Raw genomic sequence first — 23,277 nt, 5'->3', positions numbered from 1 at the left:
ATGTGTAAGAAAATTAAATGTCAAAAGTTGTTAGAAGTCTTGGTATTTTGAAAGATGTCGTTTGAATATTCAAACTGGAAGTTTTAGAAGATAAAATGTCTAATTTGCATGATTGAAAATTTCAAAATAATCTATTTAAATTTTCAAAATTTTGAAACTTATGATTTCTTTTTAAAACAATATGATATGCAACAATGAACAGATACATGAAGATTTGACAAACGCGTTTACAACATATCAAAAGCTTGATACACGAGAAAATGTTTTGCGAGCAGCGGGCGAGAGAGGTTGGGTACAAAGATTGAATGGTTCATTTCATCAAAATGTGACGAAAAGAAAGGAAGACAAAATTAGAACTGGACTATGAAAAGAATGTGAAAATCATTGAAGGATGTGATTGGAGGATCAATTTAAGTGATGTCTGGACCTAACAACCGAGAGTTACCTTACCGTAAGTACCTCACACATTGCATGGTCATTCATTCATGAAACATGGGAAGTATGTGTGTTAAAGTAGAAGACGTGAAAACTCATAAGTTACGAGGGAATTATTTTGGATGCATCTGTATTCCATCAAGTTGTTGAGCATGGTTCCTATTGTATTGATGCTCGACAACACATACAAAACAAACAAACAAACAAACACATACTACCGTTGTTGGTGTTACTTCAACAGAGTTGACATGTTATGTGGCGTTTGCTTACTTTACTTAATTCATTGAAGAAACTTTTGTTGGGCATTATAGAAGTTAAAGAAATCGTTTATCACATGTAGAACTTATGGAATTACGGTTGTATTTCCATCTTGAGTTAATTTGTTTTTTTGGTTTTACATCAGCAAAAGTATGGGGACCTAGATGTAAACAAAGTGTATTAAAGAACAGGCAGGAAGCGATGTTGAATTTATGGAGACCAACTAACTAATGAAAAGCAGTATGAGCAGAGCTTGCTATACTTTGATAACTTCATTTTTGTTGACTATGTCAAAGACCTTGATTGACTCCTCACAAAATAAAAAAAAAGTTTGTTGTAGCATGAAAAATAGGATCATCCTTGCAAGAGCAAGAGTGTGAGGAAACTCATTAGCTTATCTTTGAACCATTTCAACAAACTTATTTTTATTTTTTTTGTTAAAATAATGAGCTATTGCGATGCGAATATGTCGTGATTGGTGCTAATACTACTAATATACTATATGCATAGGCAAGCCATAGGTTTAAAAGTCAAAAGGCTACTCCATCGACCCCAAGAACGAGTCTGTATTGAGTTAATTGTTATGTTTTGTAAAAAGATGTTTACGAATAGCATATAACATTATAACTCCATTGAGATCATGCTGATTTATATTTACATATTATTTTAAAATTTAAAGAGTGTAATAATTTAGGTAAAAATATTGACAAAAAAAATAAAAATTAGGTAAAAATACAAAACTATTTCTTCATTAAAATCAAATCATAATCCAGAACTTAGTATTAGTATGGTGCAACTGCATGCATAAATTCAACATAGCTGCAGGGGAGAGGGGCCTTGATATGTGGGAGGACAGAGTGACACTATCTGTGTGTCCCGCAAACAAATGAAGAGACCATTTCCTCGAGAGCAGTGTGATTCCTTGACTATTTCACCACTTTTCTTCTCCTCTTTCTCACCATTTCCTCTTTTTCTTTTTCTCATTATTAATAAAATTAATTTCTCTTTACCATCATTATCAACAAACAAGCACCGAAAATTGGACTACGAATACAAAGGAGCATCCATAAATTATGGACCATAATACAAATCAACTTTAACAAGAATAAACTATATATATTATTCTCTCCAATTTTATCATAAAACTATATAAATGTACTTGATGAGTTTTATATCATATATTATTAATATTATTATTAAAAACCTACTAAAATTACTTGAAGGTTCGATTATCTTCAATACCGATTTGAGTCAGTGGTGGAGGCATAAAAAAATGTTAGGGTGGGCCACTAAAATTAACTATTAAAAAATTGTTTAAAGTCTCACAAATTAGATCTATAATTGAATTATTTAAATTTTTCGGGTGGATCACTACACCAATTTGCGGAAATTTGGATCAACTAAAACCTAAAACCGACATAAATTTGTATAAAATCTCACAAAATAGACCTATAACTGAATTATTTAAATTTTCGGATGGACCACTACACCACTTTGTAGAAATTTGGATCAACCAAAATATAAAATCGATACAAAATTGCATAAAATCTCGCAAATTAGACCTATAATATTGATTTTTTAATTTTTCCGGGTGAACCGTGGCCCACCCCAACCCATGAAGGGCTCCAATTTAAGTGGACTAGTTTAACCTTTAAAAAAAAAATATTTATTAAAAAAATACTAACAAATGACCTTATAACTTGTTAAAGCATCAAATATAGTAAAATTTGAAGTTGTATAGCATGACCCTTATTATTATTACAACAAAGTAGCACAAAAACAAAACTCTTCTATCTCTTTTCATACTCAACCTCGTTGGTTAATCATTGGTTTTTTTTTCCATGCTTATTAACTCACCTTACCCAACACTGTCTAACACTTTTTGAAAAACCAGCCAAACCATGACACTGTAACACTAACTCACAGTCTTACTCCTGAAATTTCATCAACAATGTTCAAAACAATATGCATATTGCTAATTATCTCTGTTCTAAGTTCATTTTCACAACTTGGAACAGCAATGCTGAACTTAACTCTTCCTGGAACACACCCTGACCCTGATGCTGTTGCCCACGAAGTTCATAGGTACTCTCTCCCTTGTTTCATTTCAATGTACCTTCATACATTGTATTAATTTAGAAAAAAATAGCAGATCTGGACACCAGTGTCATTTTCCACTATGTTGTTTCTTGTTTTCCCCATATTTCAGCTTACTAGTTCTTGTTCATACCCTAGACTATATTCAAGTGAGATGAGATGATTTTTTGTTCATTTTATAGATTTTTTTGTAAGCTAAATATATTTCAAATTTGTGTAATAAAGTTTAGTTTTTATAACCACAAAAAAAAAACAAAATTTATAAGCATTTATATATATATATATATATAATCATCAATTTGGCTATTTTCAGAATTTTTATAAACATTTATTTATTTATCAAAATTACCAAACTAGGACTATCATTGATGATTTTTTTTTGTATAGACTAAAATTAATATATTTATATTTTTTTTGAAGGAAAATATATATTTATATTTTATATATACACTTAAAACATTTAAAAATTCATTATAGGCATGTCTTTCCTTAAAAGAAAATTATAGGCATGTCTTTTTTCTTTACCTACTTTATCATTTATCTCTATATATTCTTCTTTCTTCAAAAAAAGAATATGGGCCTTTTTTATAGCTTAATGTTTCCATAGTTCAAAATCAAACTTAAAACACTATTTTTTATTTGAATTGAGAAAGGTTAATATTATTAGTTTTTGTTGAGGGTGGAGAGATCGAACTTTAATCTCCTTATCGTTCCAATCTATAACTTCTCACTCTAACCACCAGACCATCCTTGCATCTCCTGACTATTTAATAAACTAGTAGAAAAAGTAAAGAAAATTAGTGACGATAAAATGAATTTTTTTCTTTGATTTAGTGGCAGATAATTAGAAAGGAATTTCGCTTTTTCTCTCTACATGAATTTTTTTAACTTATATGATTCTATCTAGTTCAAAAAATTAGTCTCCGAAATCGTGTGCATCTGATCTGATATCAACTTCTAGTTTAATATATAAATGAATGTTTTGTTTGTTGTGTTTAGGAAGGTGAATGCTTCAATAGCAAGAAGGGAAATGCTATCTGGATCTGCATGCATGACTGGTAACCCGATTGACGATTGTTGGAAATGCGATCCAGAATGGCCCAACAATCGTCAAAGGTTAGCTGATTGTGCAATCGGGTTTGGTCAGTATGCTAAAGGAGGAAAAGGTGGTGAATTTTACGTTGTAACAGATTCATCAGATGATGATGCTGTTACCCCAAAACCAGGTACATTAAGATATGGTGTGATAAAAAATGAACCATTGTGGATAGTGTTCCCTAGTAACATGATGATTAAGCTGAAGCAAGAGCTTATATTTAATAGTTATAAGACTATTGACGGACGTGGAGCTGATGTTCACATTGTGGGAGGAGGATGCATTACTTTGCAGTTTATTAGTAATGTTATAATACATAACATTCATATTCACCATTGTCACCCCTCAGGTAATTAACAATTTTTTTTCCTAAACTTTATTATACTATTCTGCTTTGAAGGATATGACAAAACATAACTGCACTGTGCACATGTTTTGTTTTGAAGAATGGAAAAGTTGTGTTTATTTTGGATAAAGTTTAAGAAAATGATTTTTTTTATTAATATACTGTATTGAAATTAGAAATTACGCCGCGCGGTACAACATTGGTCATTTTGTGGGGTCTGTTTTCTGTTATTATTAAAAAATAGTATTCTGTAAAAAAAAAAAAAGATACTATGTGGGGCCTATTTTGTACCATCTCATAAAAAGAAAATTGACTAGTACTAAACTATTCCTCAAAAGTCTCTTCTAAATAGAGATATGGAGAAAGAAAACAGAGAAAAGAGATGAACAATGAGTGTTATGACAGAAAGATGAAAGATAAAAGATAAAAAAATAAAATCTAAAACAAGTTGCAAGAAGTGGAGATGTGATTTCAAAAACAAAAAAGTAATTGTTGAAAAAGCTGTCTAACCCTTGTAAAAGTACCAACAATAAGAAAACGCTAAAATATGGTTTTAGTTCCCGCAAATATGCCTCGTTTTGGTTTTAGTTTCTGTAAAAAAAAAAATTGTTTTTGGTCCTTGCAAAATTTTTTGTTTTTTAAAATAGTCCCACCCAATTTTTGTGATGATTTGCATACATGGCACATGATGACTGAACCCATTTTGTAGTTTTGGTCCCTGCAAAATTTTTTGTTTTTGAAAATAGTCTCTGGATGGACTATTTTCTCAAAAACAAAAAATTTTGCAGGACCAAAAACAAATTATTTTTTTCACAGGGACTAAAACCAAAACGAGACATATTTGTAGAGATTAAAACCATATTTTAGCCGTAAGAAAAAAGAACAGAAATCCCAAAGAAAACACAACCATTTTATTTCATATACATCACATTGCATTCCTAATATACGATTTGGAAGATGTATGCATATGCTTAGATTCAAATTTTTTTTTGGTAATATGCTTAGATTCAATTTTAGAAGAGCTAAAAGTGATTATGAAGAATTAAAATTGATTTTGGTATGCTTTTGTGATACCTAATCAAAATTTATTTCGCCTCAAGAATTTATGGTTGTTGTCTCTGAATGTGATTTTCACCTTCAAATTTATTGTTCAACTGATTTTCACATGAACATGTCTAAATGTAAATTACTTTACTTTAAGATCACAAAATCATTTATGTCACCCTAAAACTAAACTTATAGTTAAATTGCTGTCTATATTATAAGTTTTATTTTCGAAGCAACTAGCAAGCAAGCATAAATGATGAAAATTAGGAGTCTGATATATTGCAGGGAACACAAATGTGAGATCAAGTCCTGAACACTTTGGCTACAGAACAATGTCAGACGGAGATGGAATATCCATATTCGGTTCAAAAGACATATGGGTCGACCATTGCACACTCTCACATTGCAAAGATGGACTAATAGACGCAGTAATGGGATCAACAGGAATAACGATATCCAACAACTTCATGTCACACCACAACGAAGTCATGCTTCTTGGACACAGCGATGACTACCTCCCAGACTCGGGAATGCAAGTCACAATCGCATTCAACCATTTTGGCGAGAAACTTGTACAAAGGATGCCGCGATGCAGAAGAGGATACATCCATGTGGTCAACAATGATTTCACTGAGTGGGAAATGTATGCCATTGGGGGGAGTGGTGAACCAACTATTAACAGTCAAGGGAACCGTTACTTTGCGCCGATTAATCCTTTTGCTAAAGAGGTTACTAAGAGGGTTGAAACTGAGCAAAATAAGTGGAAAGGGTGGAATTGGAGGTCTGAGGGTGATGTTATGGTTAATGGTGCATTTTTTGTTACATCTGGTGACACTCTAGAGGTTAAGTATGAGAAGGCTTATAGTGTTGAACCTCAGTCTGCTGATCGGATTGTTCTTCTTACCATGAACTCTGGTGTTCTTGGTAATGCAAGGTACCAATGTCTAATTCATTATTACTTCATTTTTTTCCCCATAATTAGTGCTATATTATGTTTTATCTTCAAATCAATATATTGTGCATCAGTTTCAAGTCATTAGACTCTTCTATGAATTGAGTTGAGTTGGAATGACTGAAGTGTGTGTTGTGATGAATAAACAGAGACAATAACTTGGGAATGTGGAGCAGAGGACCAAGCAGCAACAGTGACGGCGTTTTAGATTCTGGCCCGGATTACACAGATGATATGTCAGGGAGTGCGCGAGTGTTGCCGTCTTCTTTTACTATTGTGATGTGCTTCTTGTTGTCTTATAGAGTGCTACCATTAACAATTATTCAATGACGATTCAGGAATGTTGTTACCAATGTAATGGGACACTGTATTTGTATTTCTCTTGATTGGAATTGGAATGAAAAGGGTCTACTCCTATTTGAAAGTACTATCATTTTGCAAATTCAATACAATGTTACAAGGGGTGCAGGCTAGAAGAAGAAAATGCTCAAGTTAACTCATGAGTCTTTCAATTTAAGTAAGCATTATGATTAATTATTAAAAAAAAAGTCTTCTCAAATTTATAGACTATAATGAAAAAGTTAAATAAGAGATTAAAACAAATGACGTACAGAAGAAAGATGGGGCTGGGGAACGAGTACAGAACAAAACTGTCTTGTATTACTCTTGGAAAAATGTATGTGAGACTGGACACAAAACGAGCCAAATCTTCATCTTTCACAAAGGCCACCGTATCAACGATCTATGAATGATTTGTTCATAAGTTCCACAGCGTCATCCATGACCTGCATGCACAAAAATAACTACATTAATCATGAAAGGTCATTGCATATTTAGAATTGCATGTCTCAACTGGAGATGTCCGCATGTCGCCATTAATATCAAAAGATGAGCGGCTGATTATATAACTGAAATACAACCAAACAGGCCAGGCAAAACAAATAAATCCAAACACAAGCAACTGCAATATTTAAGATAAGTCGTAAGAAATGATTCATTGATTTTCTATTCAACTAGATCAACAAAAGCATAAAACAACGGGATTGAACTAACACTAAGCATTCATATCCAACATATTTTCAAATTCACTGCACACTAAATTTCAAGAAAAATACGCAGCAACAGCACACTGAATTTCTAAAATAAAAGTGTGGATTTATGAGCAAAGCATCTGGCAAAGTCTGCATAACACTATGGTAAAAGATACGTGAAGCTGACCTTTAACAACATCGTGATTTATATAGCATACTGAAACTTAAAAATTCAATTCGCTACAATGCTGTTGGTTTTTCATTCAAGGTAAACATGGTATTTTGTATGATACACAGCACAGACATCTGTTTCAGTGCTATAATAATGATTGGCTACTTTGTTATCACAAGGCGCAGTTTAAATTATTATCATCTCATCTCCATTTCCAACAGTATAAGGGCACATATATATGCCTAGTAGCAATATTGATTGCTTTGTTGCTGATTTTCTATGCAAGTTATATTGAGAGAAAAATACACAAGTATTTCTGTTCTCTATTCCAAAGTTCATCAATATCAAGTGCAAAAAACTCATTATGTTCAACTGCCAGAAGTGTGTCAATATTACCCTGTATGTAGGAAAGATATAAAAAGGACTTTACCTTCCCAAGCTGCTTAAGTTCTCGGCCAATTGGTTCCAAAAATTTCAGGTCAACTTCGATAGGCCAAACCTGTTCCAATAAGAAGCCAAAATGAAAAATGTTGAATTGCATCTCTTTGCCAAAACAAAGTATTTCTAAAGAGCATCACCCCAAAAGTGAAGCATTAATATTAGAGAAAACTTAAACATAAAATACAATGGGGGAAAACATGAAAAGACGTGATAATAGAGGGAGGAAAAAGAGAATTGATGAACATAACACACTTTTAAATTACACAACAGAACAAAGTCCCCTGTTACAAAAATGACCACCCTTTTGAATCTTGTATGTGAGATTTTAGATAGCAAGAAAACTTATACAATAAAAAGTTGTTTCGTTGTTTTCGTCAAATCTTTCATAACAAGAAACAAAGTGAAAGAAGATGGCAATTTTGTAATTTTTAGTGAAAATAAGAAACAGAAACATAAAACAATTTCTTAAACCAAATAGGTCCTGAGATTGATAAGGTAGATTGAGAAGAATATGCCACAACTTCGAGGACAAATTGCAAAACAACATTCGCAGAGTATTCAAAGTTTTTGAGTTGTATGATTATTGTGCTTGATGGAATTAATATTGAGGTTACAACTCATGAGATGAGCAACTCGATGCCATTTCCGTTGTTCAATTATCAGGGGAAAAAGCAGTTTAAACATAAACAGCATCAAGAGAAGAAAAATATATCCAGCAATCACAAACACCAAATAAAAAATAAACTATTTAAACAGAAATGAATTCAAAAACTCAAAGATAACAAACTCCTACTTTTATCGAAGAAATATTAGCAGCGGTCGAGAATTAGGTGTCATAAGCCGCCACCAAACATTCCCCAAATGTGAATATGTTATTAGTACGAACAAGCAAGGGTTTTGCTAGGCAATGCTCAATCATATGTGCAACCTTCTTCATGGTTTTCATAGACTAATTAGTTTAGGTGCACAGTTAGACTTCCAAATTGCAAAAAGATTCAAAATATTCTTATGGTGATTTTTTATCTTCTCAATGGTTCATTACTAAAACCATGAAGCATTTAGGAAAACTATGTGATAAAACCATGATCCAAAAAACATTAAACAAATATGTAGCACGACACTTTTGATTGAAGGTGTTCCAGTGTCCGACACATACAGTTACATTGAATTATGTTATTTTCTCAAATTAATATCAGTGTCCACATGTCCGTATTGTATGTGTCCGTGCTTCATAGTTGAAACAGGCTTAGTTAACATAATTTAATTTGATTTCTAATACAAAAATTGAAACAAGAAATAGGTACCTTAAGGCCAAGTAGTTTAATGGGAGTAACTTGACCAGGTATGATGCATTCAGGACCAGCTGCTTCAACTATAGCGTCATCACCCAAACCATCCCCTATTGGGTCTGGATGCTGCAAAAAATAAAAAATAAAAAAAAAAGTTAAAAATGAAAACTTGAACGAAGATAATGAATGAAAAGTGAAAAAGAGAGATACCCTCATGATGGAAATTGCATAATCGGAAAAGGGATTCTGAGAAACGCGAAGAATTGGAGAGTGATGAATTTTGGGTATTGGCTTTGTTGAAGAAGATGAAGCTCTCCATGGCACGTCGTTTTGAAACGAACTCTTCGACATTTTCAATTTATTTTTATTTTTATTTATCTATCTATCTAGTTCCTAATCTATTATTCTTTCTTGTTCTTCTACACACTTCAGTTCACAATCAGCATATCATCATCATAGATGAAGAGAAGAGAGTTCTCTGCCACTTTTCAATTTCTCTTCTCTCTCTTCATAATATCCTCTTATTTTTCACACAATCTTATTTCTTGTGTGTGTTTGAATAGCCAATGAGATTAATTGATTTTGTAATATTGAATGCAATAAAAATTTAGTCGAAAGCTAAATTGATTTATTTTTAAATACTACATTTATGTAAAAATGTGTTGAATAATAAATTTTAATGTAAAGATCAATTATAGGATTGGAATTTATAATTTCTAACTTCAAGAAAAATCAATTATGAAGTTAAAATCAATTCTACTTGAAGAAATTAAACATGTCAAAATCAATTATACATCTTTAGAATTAATTTTGCCTTTTACAAATGTGAAACCAAACATACTCTTTGTGTTGCAGTAGATGATTCAATCTCTTACCGAAACACACCTTTGGAAGGATCTGTGAAACTTTAAGTTTGACCGAATGACCAATCCAATTAGTACCTTTTTTGTGAGCTAGCGTAATTTTGTAAACACTTTATGGTATATTTGTTTATGCGGTGAAACTACAATAAACTTGCGTCCAACTAGAAGCAACTATTCCTAACTTCTGCTTTACCATGCATAAGTATTTGAAAATGTACGAAAGGCCACTTAGACGCCAAACCAAACATGTCATTAGAGATTTACCAAAATCACGATGCTATTGTAATTTTTTTCAAATCTACTGTGATTTCAAATAATCAGTTAGTCACAAGATAAAAAGTACATTGAGGTCTAATCGAGAAATCAAGTCCAAAAAAAAATCTTACCAAGTAAAGATCCTAAAGTGGAGGGAAGCCATGGGAAAAAAAAGTTCCTAAAGTTAACAAGTTAGTTTTTTATTGATGTTAATAGTTTTTTTTTTTTATGCATGATATTAATAGTTACAAGTACACTATCAAAAAGAAAACAGTTTCCCCTGAAAAAAAGTTATACAAATAAATCCATTTGCTCCCCCCTCAAAAGAAAAAAATCCACTTACAAAATTTATATGAGACACTAATTTTTGAGTGTGATTCTGTTCTCAAGAGAAATAAAATATATCACTATAATTTTGAATAAACACATCTAATTACGCCAATTTTTTCGTCAAAAAAAATTACATTACCAATTTTTAATGTGTTCCTTCAAAAAGAAATCTTGTAAAATGCCAATTTACACGAATCAAACTATGAAATAGAGAGAACTCCCTTCTTCAAAGAAAAAAAAGAGAGAGAACTCCGACTCTGTTTATTATAAATGTTAGATGTTATGGTAAGAAGAAAAGTTTTTTTTTTTTTTTTTTTTTTTTTATCAATCAACATTTTCTTTAAATTTTCATAGGTGGATTCTAGGGTGAGGGATCAATTAAGTCCATCACCAGTGGACCATGAATAAGAGTAAAATTGGGGTGAGGGATCATATTTGTTAAGAGTAAAATTGAGCTATCTACACTTTTTTACACACAATCAAATCCCACCGACCTCTTCCCTCTCCTTCCTCGTGTCACACTGATCTTGCCGGAAACCGTCTTTTGTACGCCGTATTTGAAGAGTGCCGCTGTCAATCTTCCCAATTGTTTCATCCACATGTGATCTCATTTCATTAGATTGCATCACAAATCTATGTGAATCAATTTGCAATTTATCACTTGGGGCCGCTTTCACATTGAGAAACTGTAGAATTGCCGAACAAAGAATATCTTCTATTATATAAAATATGTTTATTTTTAGTGATTGCAAAAGTGATTTAAGATATTGCAGATCTTGAATTTTAATATAAATGACGAAAGAAGCACATATTGGATTAAGGGGGTGAATTGGTGGAATAGGGGAAGAATGATGCTCTGGTGACGGTAAGAGGAACGCCTATTTGAAGTGTCGGTGGCGTTTCACACGAGGAAGAAGGGGGTGGGAGAAGATTGTGTGCAAAAAAGTGCAGATAGTCTCAATTTTACTCTTAACCAATCTGATTCATTAATTTAATCCAACCATATTTTATTCATGGTCCATCGGTGAGGGACTTAATTGATCCCTCATCCAAGAATCCACCATTTTCATATATATAATCTATTTGAAAATATTTTGTTTGCATGAAAAAGATAAGACTATCTGGGGGTATACATCCAGAGATATCAAGAGATGGTTAAAATTGAAGGTAAAAACCCGTAGATTTTCTAGTAATGAGAGGGTGTGCTTAGCAATTAGCATGCTACTTATTACAGATAACATAAAGGGCCCCAGTCTAAACTAAGTAAGAAGTCTAAATCAACCCAATCATGTGTAGTAACAACAAACAAAGAACTGCAACCAGCTGGTGCCTTGAGACAAAATTGATTCATCCTTAGACTTCATCTGCATTGTGTCAATGAGAGAAAATCATCTATCATGTCTATCTACGAGATCATATGAAGTCTCTGTTGTTAATAGATTGCAATTCATGCCACTTTGCAAAGGCGACATATGTCCAGTCCATCCAGTAACCAACCTTAGCTTTATTGCAAAACGACTCCAATCAAAGTACAGATCAAGCACAAAAAGGTGGGAAGAACTTGTCGCACCTAAAAAAAATGCATATTTGTTGTAACAATGAAAAGAAAATTTCCGTATCTTTCTGTACGGGAAATAAATACAAGTATTTCACAAAACATTCTTAATCTGCAGACATTGCTTACGTCTAATACATTTTTATCTTACAATAATCACTGCTTTCTTTAACTTTCTGATTATCCAACGAAGAAAATGGAGAGCAAAAATAAATTACAGAGGGGAGAAAGAAACCAATCAATAATGGCACCAAAATGGCAAGGAGTGCATATAAAATATAATCCTCCGCCTATCCAATGAACGATCCCATTTAGGGCAGTAAAATAATTTTAATTTGGCTAAGCTGTGATCATATCCGCCCCATTCTGTGCAGCCGCATCTGCCAGTCTCTTCCAATTCAATTCCCGCAGCTCTTCCACCTCTTTGGCTTTAGCCTCTCTTTCCAAATACTGCCTCTGGCACTCTTCAAACAATTCAGCATCCATTTCAAGGAACATTTTCCTAACATTCACAGTCAACCCATTTACAGCTGGGTTCCAATGACTCTGGACATTTTTCTCCAATGCTTCAAATATTATGGGCAATACTACAGTCCTGTTTTGGGCAATTAAACTGACGATGTGCTCGTTATTCCACAAAAAGAGGGCTCGTTCTGCGACCTACAATATAGATGTGAATAAGCATACAAGGGATAATTTAACTAGAAACAACAAATGAAATAGAGTGTATTTTATTTTTAAAATAAAGAAAAAACAAGTCAATTCTAAGCAATCAGGATTCCCAATCCAATTCAGTATGCTAATTATCACTTGAGAGATAAGATTTCCTAAAAACAATGTTTGCACAAGGAACTTCCAGACTCGACCTTACTCTATGGAATGATTAAAAACACTTTTTGACCCTCAAGACTAATCGTTATAAGAAAGGAAATTCTCCATTAAGGAGCAAGGACATCTATTATCCTTCCTCAAAATGCCGCTAGTCCTGCATTAGGTCAACCTGATCTGGAATAATTACCATTCAAGTTCAAGAGCAAGCCAAGAGGTCAGTCATAGTCTAAATGTTTCTGGACTATCTGGGTTTATGGATCTGAACACTGACCCAAAAGGCCAAGGAGAGTATAGATAATCACAAAATCAGTTCAGATTTTTCAAATTAAAAAAGTAATAACCTGTTGAAAATCCTCAATCTCGTAATGACTAAAGATCATACTGAACATCACCTTAAATATCACCAAGTAGAGAAACTCATTTGCACACTATTTTTGTTTCCACACTACTTTTTGACCCTGCCAACCTTTAAATTTTCCATCTCTGATGAGCTTAAGCTCAAACTACAGTTGATGATCAATATAAGATTTGGTAAAGATAGAAAAAGGAAGGAATCAAGTGATGCTGAACTTTGAAATCTTGAAATAGGGGAACCAATTTACTCCTCCCTTTCTTCCTTCACTTTTGAAAAGCATCACCATACTTTTCTGTTCAAGGACGAAATAATGAAACTTCATAGAAGTTTTGGATAATAAACACCTCATGATTCTCTGCTAGCTTTCTGGGAACATTGACTACATATTGCCAAGCTACAGTGCGACAATGGCATTGAAGATGTATTTATAGAAATTCTATTCAAACAGATTTCTCCTATGAATTGGACGGGCACTTAGTTTAGCACTCTAACCAAGAGTAATCAATTCATTAAGGAAAACAAATTTCCCATTTTATACATGCAATGTAAATATTTGAAGTCTAGGCAAGGTTTGGACTTTAGATTCCATGGCATAATACACCTCCAATCTTATTTCCATTTTCTCACTCAATTCCAAAGAGGTGCAAAACAAAGGGTTTGTGCGTTGGGCGTGTGAAGATTTGATTATGCGTTTCTCTTTCTTTCTTTTTTGTTTTCAGAATTTGTATTTTTAGAGCATGTTTGATTAGTTTTCATTCAGTTTCCAGATTTTTTTAAGGCTGTGGTGAAAACTGCAAACACACACACACGCACACTTCAAAAATATTTGCGACGGAAGACTTGTGTAGTGAACATTTGTGAAGACAGAAGATGGATGACAAGCTAGAAAGAATGCATTTTCAGAAACAATGAAAACAGTATTTTTGGCATTTTCAAAATTTCTAAAAATGTTAAGATTTGTTATCAAAAATTGTAAAAGAAAATAGTGATGAAAATATTGGATCTATATCTCTAATGTTTACACGTTGAAGTGAAAATGAAAACATGAAACACAGGAAGTAAACCTGCCCTTAGGTTTCTCATTTCATTTTTCTACAACATATCTATCCTTTTTTCAAATAAAAATATTTTAATGTCTAAGGATCAGTGTTCAGCCCGTGGTACATCATTAAACTGCAAAAGTCTTGTTACCATTCACACATATAGAAAAAAATTATATCAGGACAAACTATCTGGAACTTTTAACAGGAGACCAGATTCTTAACCAATAGCTTTGAACTGGAAGACAAAATGAAAACACAAGCTGATACTGCAGCTCAATGATCTGAATGAAAAAGAGAAGGAACAATTCTTTAAACTAAGATTGAATCAATATCAAAAGGAAGAATTTTGAACCTGACAACTAAAAAAGTTTTAAAATGAAAATCATGATAAATTATTAAAAATAGGCAAAAATTGTCAAGCACATGATTCAACTCATCTCCAGCAAAGTAGTTTTTGCAATTAACCTACCTATAAATGGAAAGAAAAGTCAATCCAGCTAGGGTTTGCAGCTTTGACTCAAAAAAGAGTGCTCCTATGAAGAATTTCTCAATATTTTGGTTCTGAGATTTGACAAAATCTTCAATTGTAATTTAAAACTGTGGCATATTAGCGAGTTCCAAGATTTGGGTATATTTACCTTTTGCCAAATCTCAAGTTTTGGGTGGGCTAGAGGGTCAAATTAACAGCAGAACTTACTTACATGTAAGCCAAAAACAACACACCGACCAAACACTTAAAGAGAAACCAAGAAATAGTAGTTTCAACATTCGATGCAAAATAGAATGTGAAGTGCAGACACATTGTTGAAAACTGATTACACCCAAAAGAACCTTATCGAGAACAAGGCAAGTGAAGGAAGAGATGAGTTGAAAGAAGGGTCAATGACTCAATAGCGCTTAGCGTCCTGAATTATTGGCTCAATTGCATGCCCTCCTGATTCAAGAAATTAAGCATTTTCCCTCAGTTTAACAACATATATTTCAATGGTCACTAATGATCCAAATCAAGGGTTGGTTCTGACAGTTCGGGGCTCACATAGAGGTCATGGTGATCAATGAGCTTTAAACGAAGTATTTGTTAAATCAACTTAGGTTAACATATTTTCTATTTTGTTTCTCAATTTGCTTAGGTATGATTCCAAATTTCACCATTCTGATTCAACTTGTAGAATTTTATTTGCTTCCCAAACTTGAAAGTTATAATAATTCACAGCAACAACTTGCAGATAGATTCAAGGTCTCGGTAAATCCCATTATTAATTCTGAGATATTTTCCATGTTTAAAATAACTGCAAATATGGAGCTAAATTTCTTGCTCTAGTGCACACCTTCGGCAGCTAATTGACAAGTATTTTAAGTTTTGATGATGTATAAGTAGAACTGGGACTATCAGAAACATATGTTGCTGACCAACCAGCCAACAACTTTCATATATCAGACAAAATTACTTCAAAAGATCCAAGTCATCAGACCTCTTAAGTAGTAAAATTCCTCACGAAATTAGATTCACTGGATTGTTTTCGGTGATTTTCACTAATCAGAAAGACATGCTTCACACCAGAGCAAAGAAAAGCTGCCAGATTAGGCTTGACTCAAGATTTAAGTGAGGTATAGATACCTAGGTGGCTGAATTTCTCAAATCTCAACATTGAGATAATTATAAACTTCATGATAACATAAGACATGATTCAGCTTTAACTTCATGATAACATCATAACATAATGAATTTCGGCAAATGATAACAGAGCAAGGGTTGCTCAATCACTCAGTTTATATGATTTGTAGCAACATAAATAATTATAGATCAAAACATACTATAACTCTCTAGTCATGCCTGCATTGATGCACAAGGAGTGAGGGTCCCCAAGGCGTGGCTCACGTGATTGAGCTAGTTTGAGGTTCAAGGTTCAAACTCTGGTTACTAACATAACATACTAACAACTAACATTTTTCTTATCAAAAAAATAAAGGTATTGTGAGAAAAATGATTGCTCAAACGTCAAAACTACCAAATGGATGAAAATAATAAAAGTTAACTGGGTGAAATGAAAGCATACAGCCTATTTGGTTTGAGAATTTGTTCTCTATTTTCATTTCCTGTTTTCACTTTTTATTACAAAACTGCCTTTTGTTTTCAATTTTCATGTCTTAAAAGGTTTTTACATGAAACAGATTGAAAGGTGACAGTTTCTAATACCAAATAAGCCCTTGGCTTTCAATGATTCAAATTTGCTAAACCAGCAATCTCTAGATTCTAAAATATTAAATGCTCAGCCATGTCATAAGTTGGGATTTAACTAATTGTAAGGTACGTAAAGTTTACTGATTTGTGACCCTGTCATCGTTCTCATGAAAGACCAGTCCTTCTATAAAGGAATTAAGGAAAATGTTAGCTGACACATAAACGTAGATTGTAAAGAATTTCCAGAAAACGAGTTCATTAAGGATTTTTTCGGCCTAGCCCATTCATCACATAACTTGCACTTGACTCCCTTACAATCAAATTTAACCCATGATGGGATGTCAGGTGGCACATTGCAAATGATAATGTTAAAGTATATAAGAATGTGTTCGATTTCTTATATCACAATGGGCATTTACTGTGACTTAATAAACCACAAGGCATGTGCAGTTGACCCCCAACAATAATCAGTTGTGCTAAAATCAGAATATCCCTACATGGTGCACCTCATGCTACTCACCAAAAAAGTAAATAACAATAATGGTAATTAAGAAAATCTATATCACAAAGATAGTTTAAATAGTGTAAAGGCCAAACCACACACTTCACCATTACAGTTATCGAACATAACATTTACAATACAAGCACTTATGTAAGCCATGGAATCTTTTTTTAACAAGGATTGTAGTCCATTTAATTGACACCAGATGCATACATATGTATAAATTTCATAAAGTAAATTGTCAAAAAATAGCCGTCAATCGAATTTTAGTTTTGCTTAACTTTGGCAGTTCAACACTATTTCAAAAGAAACACAATAATGAATAGACAATCCATGTATGTGAGAAATGTATGTGATGTTAGGGTTGAAGACAATTATGAGAGAACATTAAATATTTTCCCACATTAATAGTGATGATAAAACACAGTTCTTTATTTTCCTCCATTGACGAAGACGTCATCATTAAGATGCAAAACAATAAATGAACTATCCACAAAACAAAACAAAAAAACCTAGGTACCTGTCCACAAAACTAGAAAAACCTAGGTTACCGAGTTTGGTACTTGGAAGGATATGTCAGTTGAAGTTTACTAACTAGGCAACCAAACCTTATATCTTATATTAACATCAGGTTATAAATATTATACCAAATAAGGGCCAAGTATAGATCTACCTTACAAAGAGAGTAACAGTTCAATAAGAAGCAATGCATATTTATAACACAATATTCAAAGGAAAATGGTAATTAAAAAAACACTTGTATTAATCCTACTCAATCAACATAATGAAAAACCATTTTCGACAAACCTGGAAATGTGGACTATTGAGGCAGCGAGCAATCTGTCTAAAAAGAAGAACCATGCAGCGTTGGAACTCCGCAGCTTGGGTAGCCTCCAGCACTTCCTCCAGTTCCCCGAGAAAAAGAACTTCCTTTTGACAATTAGTCACCGGCCAATACTTCAACAAACCCCTAATAACCGTATCCGCCAGCTTAAAATCCTTCTCAACAAACTGCGAAATGCAGTAAGACAACTGCTGATGGTACACAGCAACCGGTTTCGGTTTATGCAAAGGCAACAACGCTCGCACAAGAAACAACTTGTGCTCCTCCTTCATCGGCAACGCAAACCCATTAATTATACTCCCAAGAATCTCAAGAAGCTCCATAATTCCACTATGTCGCTCAGTTTCATAAATAAACCGATAAAATATGTTATTAATAGCCTTCCTAATAAAGGGTCTATGAACCATAAATTTTCCATAAACACGGTGCAATATCGTTTTAACATATTCACGCTCTCTGGGATCCTCAGAATCAAACAAATCAAGCAATTTAAGCACAAATGAATGATCAATGTAACGTTTCGCTACCTTCGTATCAGTATCAGATGAAACCACATATCTAAGCAGAAGCTCATAAACAAGCTGCAAATGCGGCCAGGCCGGTTCCAAACACGGCTCCTCCTCTTCTGGATCGGCAGCATCTTGTCCAGTATTCTCATGATACGCCGGAGGAAGACACCGGAAAATATTCATCGAAACCATTTTGATCATCTCTTCTTGACAAATCTCCGATATCTTACTCGAACCAGATTGAATAAATTCAACCAATTCCATCAAAGTTTGTCTCTTGATTTCTTTCTCTCGAACCGATTTCAACGTATCGGTGAAATCTAAAGTGTGGCAACAAATCTGAAGCTTCCGGAGAAATAAATTCTGTCTCTCGGATACCGGTACGTCGCGAAACAATGGAAGCGCTTCGATTGTTCCTGACGGTGGTGGTATGACGACCGCCGATGAATCAACGGTGGTGTTCGCCGGTGGACCAAATCCGTCTGTTGAATCGGATTTGGAGGGCTTCTTCTGCCCTCCTTTCATTAATTTCTTGAACATTTTGAGAACCCTAACCCTAAGCTAATGAATTTGGAAGGTGAAAGCTGCGACGTCGCATCTCAGGTTAAAAAACGGTGGATCGGAGTGGTGAATGATCGGAGATGTGTTTTCCGGCGATGAAATGAGTGGTAAATTATAGAGAGAGGGTGTGTTTGTGTTTTGGAGTAAAATTGAGGTGATGATTAAAGAGGTGCATATTTGTGCAAAGGATAATATCAATATCAATGGATAATGCATTATAAATTTACAATTACGACTAGGAAAAATTATGAATTTCAACTTTTTTTATTTACTTTTTGACAAATGATAGGTGGAATAATATACTCACTTTTTTGTAGAGTCCATTGCTATATAATTTGTATGAAATATTTACACGCGAACTTTGCCGATAGTTGCTAAAACTACCATATGTTATGGCATTAACATATTTTCTATGTCTTCAAATAATTGTCAAGTTTTAACTTTTAAAGTATGAGTTAATAATTGGCGAACTGGTTGGGGAGTGGCATAGATTCAATTTGGTATATATTTTTAAGGTAATGTTAACTTGTGCTCTAAGGGCATATGTTAAGCAAATCAAAAATAAAAATATTTCATTAATATTTATGCATTCAACTAATTAAAAGTTAATAAATTAAATGCAATACACGAATTTTAACAAAAAATTTCTACATTTAACTCCTTAACTTGTGTCTTAAAGGCACGTGTTAACATTTTCCATATTTTTACTATTGCAAGAAGTGATGAGGTGAGTGGAGAGAGACGGTTTCTCGATAATGTTTATAAGAGATTGGATAATGAGAGTGAGCGGTTGTTTTGGCACGAAGAATGTTAATTAGTATCCATGAATATGGGTAGTATGATACCCATGCACGTTCTGTTGGATAAACATGATACTTATGTCCGCTTTGGATATCCATGTCCTCTTGGATAAATGAATACTGATGAGTTTTTAATTTTATTTTTTTTTTGGTACAAAAAATAACAAATTTTTAATTACTAAAAAACTTCAATTTTTAGACATCCATACACAATTCATTCACATTTCATAAATCATATCATAATCCAAACGAAATTCATGATTCTTACATAATCCATACAAATTCATCATACCATAATTCATATAAAATTTAGGATTCTTGCCTAATCCATTAAAATTCTTGAAGTAAAATAAAATCATAAAAACATCCAAATTTCATATGCATTCCAAGCTTCAATAATTTCACTTTGAATAAAAGAGTTTTTTTGGATAGAACTTAGAAGAGAATGGTTGTTGTACAGTAAACTAAGGTTTCTTATATATACACAAAAATATTTTAGTAATTTATTTAATTTATTATCGGGTACAGGTACCCACGACCACGAATATCATCAAATTTATGTTTGTATCCATAAAGTAACGAGTAGTTAAATACCCCTCTATTATACCTGTGGATATTCGTTTAGCTATCCGTCTCATATTCATGATAGATTTTATCCGCGGGTACCCTTAAGACTCGTGGTTCAACAAGGAGTTGGGTAAAAGATCATTTTCTTAGGTAGTTTAATATAGCGACGGAGAAATATGTTAATGTGCATTATATGGTATTGGGCATTGGTGTTGAGGGAGGTAGTTTGAGTTGGTGAAAAAAAATGTTAGGTATTTTTTTGTTTGGGATGTTGAGTTCGTGAACGAGTGTAAACATGGACATAGCCAGGAATTGAACCTAGAGAGGGACCAAGTTTAAAAGTATAATTATGTAAATAAAATTTAAATTTTCAAATGTACAATACAAGATATTTTTAATTCATCACTCATTTAAAAACTCCCAAATTCTTTGGTGGTGGTTCGTATGATGTTATAAACTTTCCGGAAAAAATTGAGGAACAAAATTTGACCTATAAATATACGCTTACTCGAAATAAAATTGCAATTTTGTATGTTTTGGTCGAAAAATAAATATGTCAGAAAAACATAATTTGATTTCTAGGTCAAAGTTTTCGTTGTTTTAGTTTTAGATGGTTCAAAATATCATAATTAATCTGTCCAATGTTAAAAAATCTTAATTTTATGAGGAAGACCTTATTTTAACATCATAGACATGTCTAAATAAAATCATGAAAATCGTCCTCTAGGGCCTTTTTCTAGACTTTATATCTATAGAAAATAAATTGGTTTTTTTTTATTTATTTATTTCAACCCTTCAATTAATGTTAGAAAAAAATTGCGGGAGGAAAATTTTGAGGCAACAAAATGCCACATCATCAAAAAATCATATGATTCTATCTCACATGAGTGTATCTTGTGTGACTTGGTTGTTTTTTATTTTTTTAGAATGGTTATTTTTAGACTTCGCATATATTATAAGACTATTTCAACATTTAACCCAAAAAAAATGATATATTTTTGTTTGAAATTTAAATCAAATACATCAACTTTTTTTAATATACTTTTGTTTTTACTGAGCTGGACCTCTCCAATTTTGGGGCCCAATTTTTTTTTATTTTTTTTTTATAATATAATGCACTGAAAATATAATATATACTGATAACATTGTAGCATTAACAAAATTAAAGGTGTGCCCGAGTGGTAAATTTTGGAGATGTTGTACTTGTGTACTCTGGTTCAACTCCTGTGAGGGTGTATTTTCGTTTCCTGTTGGAGTGAAAAGAACATAGTAGATTTGAATGCAAATGAGAAGGAGCACACAATTAGAAATGAGTCGAAGAGAGAGAAACGAAACAATGAGTCTTGTATTTAAGACAAATACAACAAATGTGATTTATAATAAAACAATGTAACATGCTAGGATTGTAAGAAAGACGAAAGAAAAGAAACAATTTATTTAAAGCAGAAAAAATATAGAATTGAAATTTAGTGGAAATCAAATAGCAATTGATGTCGTAATGAACGATATTAATTTATTTTACATAAATCGAACAAGGAAATACTTTATAAATCTCACACATTTCTACACAATAATACATAATTTTGGAAGTATAATCTTTTGGTTGCCTCCATATGGATACATATACATTCATAATTCTATATAATGTTTTAAAAGGTGAAAGGTTTAAAAAAATTAGTTTTTTTTCGATGTATATGTAGAATAAATTTGACTATGTTGATTATGAGTTCATCTTTGCTTCATTTAACCTTACTCCATTTAATCCTTTTGAATGTATGGATGTTTGACATGTGGAAAAAAAAAATCTAATGGCTAAGGTAGATTTACTCCATTTACTCCTTCCTCCACTTGATAAAAAATAGAAAGAAAAGAAAAACGCTTCTTCTCTCAAATATCCTACGTCGTTCCATCTGCTTCCTCTCGTCGGAGCCGCCCTTTTTCCATCTTCTTCTTCCCTCCCAACCATCATTTACAAAATTAAAATTGCCATGAACATGAGATATTTTCTTTCACCCAAACATGGTACATGAACAATATAAAATTGAAAAAAAAAAAACAAAAATTGAAGATGAATGATACATAATTGAGGTTAAATACACCCTTTTCAATTAACTCATCGTCGAACTTTCGATTCATCTATGAATTGAACTTTTATAAATCAATACATATTTCTCATAATTTGATTTAAATCTGCAATCAATCAGTTATTTGAAGGAGGAAGGAGCGACAAAATTGAGTTCTAAGGCGGTGTGTGGAATAGAAGAGGGAGAAGGTCGCTGGTGGATGAAGGGAGAGGGACGACGGCACTAGCAGAGGGAGAGGCAGTGATGATGACATGAGGAACAAGGGGGAAGAAGGAGGCGCAGTGCTGATTCAGAGAAAGAAGAAAAGAGTGTGTTTTATTTTTCATTAAACAAGTGTTTATGTTAAATTTTTTAATCTCAGCCCTTGATTTAATATTTGCCACATGTCAGACATCTACAAAATAAACAGGGATAAATGGAGGCTTGCTAAATGAAGCAAAGATGAACTCGTTGATTATGATATCAACTGGAAGCTTGATTTCGACCTTCCAATCTTATATTTTTAAATTGTAAACAAATTACTTCTTGCCTTTCGTCGCTCTTGGATTTGTCGCTCTTGCGTTCCTAAGACAAAGAACTGCCTTTTGAAAAACCACATCCACTCTCTTCGACTTAAATATCAGTTCTCGTTGCATCGTTATTCTCTCTTCGACTCAATTTAGATTTCTCATTGTTTCGTTCATCCTCTCATGCGTTCAAATTCCTTCCTCACTCTGTTCTCTATTGGCTCCAAGAAACAAATTCGTCATCTCCACAAGGGGGATTGTACGTCTCTTTTCAACATACTCTTAGAGAGGACAGTGAATGTGCCATTATTGGCTTACGAAGACTA

General features: G+C 33.0%; 3 protein-coding genes across 3 annotated transcripts; 1 reads left to right on the top strand and 2 right to left on the bottom strand.

Annotated features, from left to right (window-relative positions):
• The first annotated feature begins 2,450 nt into the window (after positions 1-2,450).
• LOC25499338 (probable pectate lyase 12) lies at positions 2,451-6,673 on the top strand. Its single transcript, XM_013594565.3, has 4 exons — positions 2,451-2,778; positions 3,790-4,235; positions 5,565-6,213; positions 6,381-6,673. Exons 1-4 carry the CDS (start codon positions 2,645-2,647, stop codon positions 6,559-6,561), a joined length of 1,410 nt encoding a protein of 469 aa, XP_013450019.1. The 5' UTR covers positions 2,451-2,644; the 3' UTR covers positions 6,562-6,673.
• A 42-nt stretch (positions 6,674-6,715) lies between these two features.
• On the bottom strand, positions 6,716-9,681 carry LOC25499337 (uncharacterized). Its single transcript, XM_013594564.3, has 4 exons — positions 9,375-9,681; positions 9,180-9,290; positions 7,865-7,933; positions 6,716-7,016 (listed from the first exon to the last, which is right to left on the bottom strand). The coding sequence occupies exons 1-4, from the start codon at positions 9,513-9,515 to the stop codon at positions 6,966-6,968; spliced, it is 372 nt and encodes a 123-aa protein (XP_013450018.1). The 5' UTR covers positions 9,516-9,681; the 3' UTR covers positions 6,716-6,965.
• Positions 9,682-12,101: 2,420 nt separating this feature from the next.
• LOC25499334 (serine/threonine protein phosphatase 2A 57 kDa regulatory subunit B' beta isoform) lies at positions 12,102-19,188 on the bottom strand. The gene is made up of 2 exons (XM_013594561.3): positions 17,888-19,188; positions 12,102-12,827 (listed from the first exon to the last, which is right to left on the bottom strand). Exons 1-2 carry the CDS (start codon positions 18,971-18,973, stop codon positions 12,507-12,509), a joined length of 1,407 nt encoding a protein of 468 aa, XP_013450015.2. The 5' UTR covers positions 18,974-19,188; the 3' UTR covers positions 12,102-12,506.
• Between the last annotated feature and the right edge of the window lie 4,089 nt (positions 19,189-23,277).

The sequence above is a fragment of the Medicago truncatula genome, chromosome 7 (genome assembly GCF_003473485.1).
Source record: "Medicago truncatula cultivar Jemalong A17 chromosome 7, MtrunA17r5.0-ANR, whole genome shotgun sequence".
NCBI classification, from domain to species: Eukaryota; Viridiplantae; Streptophyta; class Magnoliopsida; order Fabales; family Fabaceae; genus Medicago; species Medicago truncatula.
Note: the sequence above shows the minus strand (reverse complement) of the source record. Positions and strands in the feature narration are given on the sequence as shown.

Excerpts from the sequence above, each read along its gene's own strand:
- LOC25499338 (XM_013594565.3), top strand. The coding sequence starts at position 2,645 with ATGTTCAAAACAATATGCATATTGCTAATTATCTCTGTTCTAAGTTCA. Across the intron at positions 2,779-3,789 it reads GTTGCCCACGAAGTTCATAG|GAAGGTGAATGCTTCAATAG; the intron begins GTACTCTCTCCC and ends TGTTGTGTTTAG. Across the intron at positions 4,236-5,564 it reads TCACCATTGTCACCCCTCAG|GGAACACAAATGTGAGATCA; the intron begins GTAATTAACAAT and ends GATATATTGCAG.
- LOC25499334 (XM_013594561.3), bottom strand. The coding sequence starts at position 18,973 with ATGTTCAAGAAATTAATGAAAGGAGGGCAGAAGAAGCCCTCCAAATCC. Across the intron at positions 12,828-17,887 it reads TCAATAGTCCACATTTCCAG|GTCGCAGAACGAGCCCTCTT; the intron begins GTTTGTCGAAAA and ends TCTATATTGTAG.
- LOC25499337 (XM_013594564.3), bottom strand. The coding sequence starts at position 9,515 with ATGTCGAAGAGTTCGTTTCAAAACGACGTGCCATGGAGAGCTTCATCT. Across the intron at positions 9,291-9,374 it reads ATGCAATTTCCATCATGAGG|CATCCAGACCCAATAGGGGA; the intron begins GTATCTCTCTTT and ends TATTTTTTGCAG. Across the intron at positions 7,017-7,864 it reads AACTTAAGCAGCTTGGGAAG|GTCATGGATGACGCTGTGGA; the intron begins GTAAAGTCCTTT and ends TTGTGCATGCAG.